At 42.9% G+C, this 9,059-nt stretch overlaps 1 protein-coding gene across 1 annotated transcript; it reads right to left on the reverse strand.

The window, feature by feature from the left end:
• Positions 1-2,230: 2,230 nt before the first annotated feature.
• LOC137427489 (uncharacterized) lies at positions 2,231-6,124 on the reverse strand. Its single transcript, XM_068117027.2, has one exon. It carries the CDS (start codon positions 6,122-6,124, stop codon positions 4,235-4,237), a length of 1,890 nt encoding a protein of 629 aa, XP_067973128.2. The 3' UTR covers positions 2,231-4,234.
• Positions 6,125-9,059: the final 2,935 nt, after the last annotated feature.

Below are 9,059 nucleotides of genomic sequence, written 5' to 3' on the forward strand. Positions count from 1 at the left end.
TCGTCACAATGAACGTTATGCGAATGCGAATGTTATGCGGGAGTCCCAACCTGAGAATGCTGGAGACCAAAGCTGAAATGCGGAAAACTAAATAGCCTATTTTACTCCTGGAGATCCCAGGATTATCCACCCAAAATATCGTTGCGATCGGTTCAGTAGTTTTTACAGTACCTTCGAACGGACAGACAGACAGACGGATGGACATTTGGTGAATTATAGTGAGATGGAGGCCACTGTGCTCTTGGGAACCTTCAATGCAGCAGAAATTTTTTTGTAGGCTTCCCCAGATTTGTGCTTCGACTCAATCCTGTCTCTGAGCTCTGCAGGCAGTTCCTTCAACCTCATGGCTTGGTTTTTGCTCTGACATGCATTGTCAGCTGTGAGACCTTATATGTATAGACAGGTGTGTGCCTTTCCAAATCATGTCCAATCAATTGAATTTACCACAGGTGGACTCCAATCAAGGTGAAGAAACATCTCAAAGATGATCAAGAGAAATGGGAGGCACCTGAGCTAAATTTCAAGTGTCATAGCAAAGGGTATGAATACTTATGTCAATGTGATATTTCAGTTTTTCTTTTTAATAAATTTGCAAAACTTTCTAAAATCCTGTTTTCTCTTTGTCATTATGGGGTATTGAGTGTAGATTGATGAGGGAAAAAATGAATTTAAACGATTTCAGCATAAGGCTGCAACATAACAAAATGTGAAAAAGTGAAGGGGTCTGAATACTTTCTGAATACACTGTATATTTCAGTGTTCATTTGAAGCTGTGAAGCCATTTCAATATTTGCCGATGTCCTTCCTTCCATCCATCCATCAAAAATAAAGAAGACGAACCTTTCTAACCCACTGTGTTTAATTCTAAATGGTTCTAAAGGGTAATTCCAGATGGTTCTAAAGGGTAATTCTCGAGGGTTCTTGTGATGAATCGGACGACATAAAGCCAGTTGCTGGCGTGATACACATAACTGTCTGGCAGGGGCAGTCTATACGGAGATGGGTGTTTTCACATATGTAACCAGCTGGGAGAGTGGTCATACTTGCTGCTATGATTCTTTGAGAGCTAGGTAAGAGTATTAATTTTCTGCTTAGTAGTTGCTTCATTTTAAATGTATTGAGATGCTTTGGTTGTATCATGTACACTAATGTAATGATCTTGTGTTATGTACAGATGCACCAGGTCGATTGCAATAAAGCCTCCTCTCTTTTGAGAGGTCTTTGGCTCCAATTTCACAACAGTTCTAAAGGATAATTCAAGAGGTTCCTGAAAGGTAATTCTACAGGGTTCTAAAGGGTAATTCTAGAGGGTTTTAAAGGATAATGCTAGAGGGTTCCAAAGGATAATTATTAAGGGCTTAAAAGGGTAATTACAATGGGCAATCCTAAAGGGTAATTCTGAAGGGTAAAAGTGTAATTACCCTGCGCTCGCGATGCTAAAAGTAGGGTCAGGCGATCGGTTGCGTATGTGTGGCGTACACGTGGAATGCGTGTCTGCATTTTTAAAATTCATTTTCTTGGCAACCATTGGTCCAATCCACACGAAATTTTACCAAATGAGTGCCTCCGCCTGCAGAATTTTTTATTCACAATTATTATATCATAGATCACGTGGTACGGACGCCATCACTATGACGTTTATGGTTCACCGTCAGGTACTCCCCATGGGGAATAAGTGTTGTTAACGATGATGTCATTGGTGCCTTAGTCATGTCGTAATAATTCGACAGGCACAATGCTTAGTCTGATCAGTTTACAATGCTTAGTCTGATCAGTTTGAAATTTATTGAGTGTGACCTACGTAACAATTCTATTAGAGAATGCAAATTTATGATGTCATCGCTCACATGGTCTGGCAGCCATATTGGATCAAAGAAAAAACCCTTCAAAAACAGAAGAGTTAACTCACTCCAAGTTGACTGCACAGGGGAAGTATTCTATGAATGATATGGTAATTATAATGGGTTTGAAAGGGTAATTCGAAAAGGTGATAATAAAATGTAATTCGAAAAGGCAATTCTAATGGGCAATTCTAAAGGGCAATTCTAAAGGGTAATCCTAAAGGGTAATCATAAATGGTTCGAAAGGGTAATCCTAAAGGGTAATCCCATGGGGTGATTCCAAAAGCGAATTCCAAAGGAAATTCCAAAGGGCTATTCTAATGGGTTCTAAAGCTTTCAGCATCTGAAAGTACTGTAACTTGCATGGATTGTACACAAAATGCCAAACTGCATGCTTGTTTCGATTTTTTATTTCACATATCAATGTTTGTTGTCACATACATATCTTTAGGTTTTGGGTCATTTATTGACACCTTTATGTCAAATATGGAGTGGGGTTGTGATGTGGCCAGGTGGTGGTGGGGTTGAAGGCATACAGTGGGGAGGGGATAGACACCTTAGTGCTGGGAGGGGAAGGATTAGGATTTGGGGTTCATGAGGAGGGGGGAGGGGGGCAAGGCAAGGGGGATCACAATTGAAGTCACACTTTACATTCCAGTACATGGAATTTCGAAGGGCCCCTGCTGGTTTGTATTGATATTCCCTGGATTTCAGTGAAGTTTTTAAAATCACTCTCATTTCTCAAACTATCACTGGGGAAATGTCAACACTCTTTACTTTTTAGATTTTGTGACTTGGTCATTTTTCTAATTTCCAATTTATTTTGAGCAAAGGCGCTTGGTACTGACACCTCGATGCCATGTTTTCCTTTTTGTTTGTGAGTACTATGTCCGGTTGCAATGCTTTGTTTTCAATGATCTGTCACATGGGAAGGTCAAGTCGTACACGAGCACAATGTCCTCATTCTGAATGATTGTTTTTAGTTTGTGCTTCCTTGATTTTTCTGAAACTGGGAGATTGAAGGTTTTGTAGTTGTGCCAGTGGATTATTCTGCATACTTTGTTGTGCCCTTGTGGTTCTTTTTCTATGCATCTTGCAATATCTTGGCAGAAGTTACTTCTCCAAATTTCCTGTCGGGAAATTGTGTGTGTGTGTGTGTGTGTGTGTGTGTGTGTGTGTGTGTGTGTGTGTGTGTGTGTGTGTGTGTGTGTGTGTACGTGCATGTGCATGCCCGCCTCCATATATTTTTGGTTCACGAGTTATCAAGTGACCACTATATTTGTCATGTGTGTGTGTCTGTCTGTCTGTCTGTGTGTCTGTCTGTCCGCAGCATAACTACCCGATGATATCATCTGATCTTGATGAAACTTGGGTGGGAGGTTGATATCATGATCTAGTTGTGTCCTGCCTCGAGTGGGCGTATTGCTCCCATTGTGGGCGGAGCCACGCCCGAAAAAGATGTCTTTTTCGGGGGTAAACGAGTTCAAGCTACATCTTCTCCAAGGGGTTTGGTGGAATCTGACAGGGATTTCGATATTTGGTTAGGTCAATGTCATGTGTCTTGACCCACGGAGCTTGATTTTTCATTATTTTTTTTCCATTATTTATTTATTTATTTATTTATTATTATTTATTTTTTCATTTCATTTTTCACCGAATTTTCGGTATTGTGTAGTTAACTAACCTCACAACTGATTATACATTATTTTCTATCTCATTTCAAGGTCAGTAACCTTCGTTTTGACATTTCCAGGCCTGGCCTGTCCGGGCCTGTTTCGGTTATAGTTCGTCCTTTGTCATTGAATACCACTCGCTCGTGAACCATCGTCGTCTCCTGACTTGTCGCTTTTAAAATGGTTTTCTCTGGAACCGCCTGCCTGGTTGATGCAAAACTTTAATCATAAGAGGGACTCCCCATGGAGAATATTTTATTCCAAACTATAACGTCATTGGTCCCCAGTTATGACAACGAATGAATGAATGAATGAATGATCATTTTAAGGCCATTTTCCCCGCTAGAGTGGGGGTTAGCCTTGCGGGCCCCATGACAATCATGGTTCCCTGTTTTAGGCAATGTTTTTATGGCCGGATGCCCTTCCTGACGCCAACCCTTGGTCACGCTCTTACGATGCGCAGGGATACGGTGTACCTATTCTAAATCGGGGTACACACCGTGATCATTCATCCCAGCAAGCTGGTATTCTATATGACAGCCAAATTGAATTAAAGTGGAAAAAAAAAACACTCGTGTTTTTCTCCGTTTGTTGCTTTTCTATTCCATGGAGTCATGGTCTTTCACCTCATCTCCTCTATTTTGAGGGCAAAATCGTGTTCCAGTTGTTGCGGCTCATTTTTATAATTGTCACCCTCCTCTTCTTCCTCTGCAGTTTGGACTAATCTTTCTCCTCGTTATCATTTACTGTTCTTACTCTTGGTGTCCTGTGTGAATGTTTCTGATGTCGACGCAAACATGATGGAGTTGTAAAAGCCTTGCTGCATAAAGAACACTGATAGGGGTTTTCTCCTGTGTGAATCGTTTGATGTCGACGCAAATGTGATCGATGAACAAAAGCCTTGCTGCATGAAGAACACTGATAGGGGTTTTCTCCTGTGTGAATCGTTTGATGTTGACGCAAACGCGATGGATGAATAAAAGCCTTGCTGCATAAAAAACACCGATAGGGCTTTTCTCCTGTGTGAATCGTTTGATGTCGACGCAAACGTGATGGAGTTATAAAAGCCTTGCTGCATAAAGAACACTGATAGGGCTTTTCTCCTGTGTGATATTTTTGATGTAGATGCAAGTATGTTGAGGACGTAAAAGCCTTGATGCATAAAGAACACTGATGGGGCTTTTCTCCTGTGTGAAATGTTTGATGTCGACGCAAACCTGATGGAGATATAAAAGCCTTGCTGCATAAAGAACACTGATAGGGATTTTCTCCTGTGTGTCTCATTTGATGTAGACGCAAGTATGATGAAATAGCAAAAGCCTTGCTGCATAAAGAACACTGAAAGGGCTTTTCTCCTGTGTGAATCGTTTCATGTCGACGCAAACGTGATGGATGCATAAAAGCCTTGCTGCATGAATAACACTGATAGGGTTTTTGTCTTGTGTGATATTTTTGATGCAGACGCAAGTATGTTGAGGTCGTAAAAGCCTTGATGCATAAAGAACACTGATGGGGCTTTTCTCCTGTGTGACTCTTTTGATGTCGACGTAAAAGTGATGGAGTTATAAAAGCCTTGCTGCATAAAGAACACTGATAGGGTTTTTCTCCTGTGTGACTCATTTGATGGAGACGCAAGCCTGATGAATTAACAAAAGCCTTGCTGCACGATGAACACTGATAGGGCTTTTCTCCTGTGTGATGTTTGTGATGTTCACGGAAATATGACGAATCAGCAAATGCCTTGCTGCAAAACGAACACTTGTACGGCTTCTCTCCCGTGTGTACTCTTTGATGTTTACGCAAGCTTGAAGAATAAACAAAAGCCTTGCTGCACACTGAACACTTATAGGGCTTTTCTCCTGTGTGAATCTTTTGATGTTGACGGAGATATGATGAACTAGCAAATGCCTTGCTGCACACTGAACATTGACCGGGGTTTTCTCCTGTGTGACGTTTTTTATGCTGACGCAAAGATGAAGCATCAGCAAATGCCGTGCTGCAAAATGAACACTTGTACGGCTTCTCTCCTGTGTGTACTCTATGATGTTGACGCAAATATGAGGAATCAGCAAATGCCTTGCTGCAAAACGAACACTTGTACGGCTTTTCTCCTGTGTGACGTTTTTGATGTTTACGCAAAGATGAAGAATCAGCAAAAGCCTTGCTGCAAAACGAACACTTGTAAGGCTTCTCTCCCGTGTGTACTCTTTGATGTCTATAAAAATCTGAAGAACGAGTAAATGCTTTGCTGCACACATAACACCTGTACAGCTTCTCTCCTGTGTGAAGTTTTTGATGTTGACGCAAATGTGACGAATCAGAAAATGCTTTGCTGCAAAACGAACACTTGTACGGTTTCTCTCCTGTGTGTACTCTTTGATGTCTTGGCAAATCTGAAGAACGAGCAAAAGCCTTGCTGCACACAGAACACTTGTATGGTCTCTCACTTCCTCGGACATTCTTGAGGGTCTCTGTACAACGCTTACATCTGCGTGTGAGAGACACGCTGCCAGGTTCGTCAGTTTCTTGACAAGCACCCCGAGTCGTGGGCCGATTGAAAACTTCCGTGTCAAACCACTGGGAACAGTTGGAACAAGAAACCAGTTTCATTTGTGTCCCTGTGAAGACAAGTCACAAAAATCATCATTAATTCGCACAAACTTTACAAACCTGACATATATTTCACTCAAATTAGATTGAAGATGGGCCCCGAATATGCTCAATTAGATTGAACAGTAAAGATTCAAAAATAGAGGAATTGCGCATCTCCCCAAATGAGTCAGACATTTACTGATCACACACAAACGATCTTATCAGAGGTTGCTCCATCATTTTGGACAGTGTATATCAATCAGAGGCTTGCCCCACCATGTATTAATGATTGTAGCATCAGTTTATCCTTGCTTCCTATGGTGGTTAACATACTTTGATTAACATTCTGTTGAATGCATCCGTTGTTCCACACGTCTGCCAAGACAGAATGACTTTCATAACTTTTCCATCTGCAATATCTAGAAAAGAGACGAAGGACAAAGGGGTACCAGCCCACTCGGTGGAACAATACTCCACAGTTCTCTGAAAAGTATTCATTGGCAATATGAAGAAGAACCAAGGCATGGCGAGGCCTGTTGGCGAATGCCCAGTGTACATGCTCCTGTTTGCCATCTCTCATGGATATGTCATTCGGGATTGTGAGACTCTTTAAAATGACAATCTACGAAATAAATACGTAAGTTGGCTGGTTTATCCATTCAGAGAGGTACTGTGAGTATATCGGCAATACTTTTCCAGGCGTCAAAACCTTGCTTATTGCTATCTTTTAACTTTGCATTCGCTGGGAATTGTAGGGATTTACGATGGCGTGGCATTGACGAAGCTCTAGCCTCTCCTTATTTTGTTTTCTACAAGAGGAGCATGCATTGTGAATGATTATGTATTTGACCCGAATCGTTTTACAGATTAATTCCTCCTCTGACACACACGTTTACCCTGAACATCTCAAACAAATATCGTGATGCTTCAATATGCAGAGAGGAATCCATTATTAATGAGCTGGGTCATGTTAACATGGCCTAAAGTCACCATGTGGCCTTAAAAGAGAAGTGCAACAGCATCTCACAACCTCCTGTACAATGTACACACACATGACTGTCTGTAATTGGAAGAAGCAGAATGTTGTACTGGTTCAGACCTCTTTTTTTCTTATTTTTTTGCATGCAGAGTCAAGGCTCGTGTAAGAGCCAACACATTTCACACGAGAACATGCAAGGACCCATAAAACATACAATAAATAAAGGGAGCGGGAGACAAAAGGGGGAGAGAGACGAAAGCATACAAGCACAACAACAGTAGAGAACAGGGACATCGGTATATCTGTGGAAGTCAGAGGGCCGGTGGAGGGAGGGGGGGGGGTGAGGAGGGGGAGAGGCGGGCAGAAAAGGGATACACGGTATAAAGCAAATGAATCCTACGAGGAATTTCAGGAAAGAAGTTGGAGATTGGAGATTGAAAGAGATGGATTCTGGGCGTTTTAACGTGGGTAGAAAAGATCAAGGATTTGGATGGGGGAAGATAAGAGATGGTGGGGAACAGATGTTTTAAAGACCTGAAGGGAGGAGTGTGGGAGTTTGTTCCAGAGGTGGGAAAAAAGAGTGAAGGTGAGCAGAGAGTCTTGATTTTGGCAGTTTCCCCAGAAGAGGGTTGCTGGCAGGTCTTGTGTGGACTGCAGGAATATTTGGGGGACGGAGCACAGACAGAGCAGGGGGGGGGAGGGCGGGGGGGCTAGGCCGGAGAGGAGTCGGTAGAAGAAAGACCACCAAACAGCCTGCGCTGAGAGAGAGAAAGGCCCTCAGAATCAGCTTCATAACGGGAGATACCAATGATTCTGAAAGCTTTGGTTTTCACAGTCTGAAGCCAAGCTCGGTGTGAGGCAGGAGCACCAGCCCATAGGGGAGAGCAGTATTCCATTGAGCTGCGGATGAAAGCCTTGTATGTGGTGAGGAGCTCAGAAGAGGCCAGAAAGGACTTTGCACGACGGAGGATACCCAGACGGCGACTGGCTTTGGAGGCCAGCTTGGAAATGTGGTTTTCCCAGGAAAGATCATGGCAGATAGTGAGACCCAAAAGCTTGAGTGACAGAACTTCAAGAGGATTGTTGAGAAAGTAGATGGGAGGGTTGTCCAGACGGTCTTTACGGAGAGACATCGTGAGAGTGTGAGATTTGTCAGGATTGGAAGACATGTTCCACTTGTTTGACCAATTTGTGACTTTTTCCAGGTCTGCAGAGAGTGAAGAGGCCACTTCCTGCCGATCTGAGGGTTGAGATATGGAGCGGCAGATAGTGGAGTCATCAGCAAAGAGATAGAGAGAATTTTCCAAAGAGTCAGAAAGATCATTAATAAAGACCAGAAATAGCACAGGGCCCAGAACACTGCCTTGGGGAACTCCAGCCTGAACAGGAAGGAGAGATGAGATAATTCCATTCAGGGCCACACGTTGACTTCGACCAGAGAGGAAGTCAGCAAGCCGTGTGTGGAGGTTTCCATGGATACCATTGGAGGAGAGTTTGGTGAGCAGGGCGGGGTGCCAGACCATATCGAAGGCATGAGATATGTCAAGGGAGACAGCTCTGATTTCCTGTTTAGCATTGAGGATCTCCATCCATTGTTGAGACAGCAGAAGCAGCATGTCCAGAGTAGAGTGACCTGGTCTGAATCCAAATTGATGATCCGAGATCAAGCCATTGGAGAAGAGGAAGGATTTAATATCAGAAGCAATGATGGATTCCATGACCTTGCTGATGATTGGGAGCAGGCTGATTGGTCTGTAGTTGCAAGGATCTGGTTGTTTTTTTTGCACCTTTTTGTGTGAAGCAGTAATGTTGGCTGATTACCAAGCAGATGGCAGATGACCTTAAGCAAAAGAGAGGGTGAGGAGAACAGAAAGAGGGTGGGATAGAGAGGCATAGCAGGATTTTAGGACCCGTGTGCTGAGGTTTGACAGAAACTTCTCCACTTTGTCAGGAGAGAAGGACACAGAGTCAAGG

This window comes from Myxine glutinosa, chromosome 5, assembly GCF_964187855.1.
Source record: "Myxine glutinosa chromosome 5, kmMyxGlut1.1, whole genome shotgun sequence".
NCBI classification, from domain to species: domain Eukaryota; kingdom Metazoa; phylum Chordata; class Myxini; order Myxiniformes; family Myxinidae; genus Myxine; species Myxine glutinosa.

Bases quoted from the DNA above. Each gene is read 5' to 3' on its own strand.
- LOC137427489 (XM_068117027.2), bottom strand. From the start codon at position 6,124: ATGAAACTGGTTTCTTGTTCCAACTGTTCCCAGTGGTTTGACACGGAA.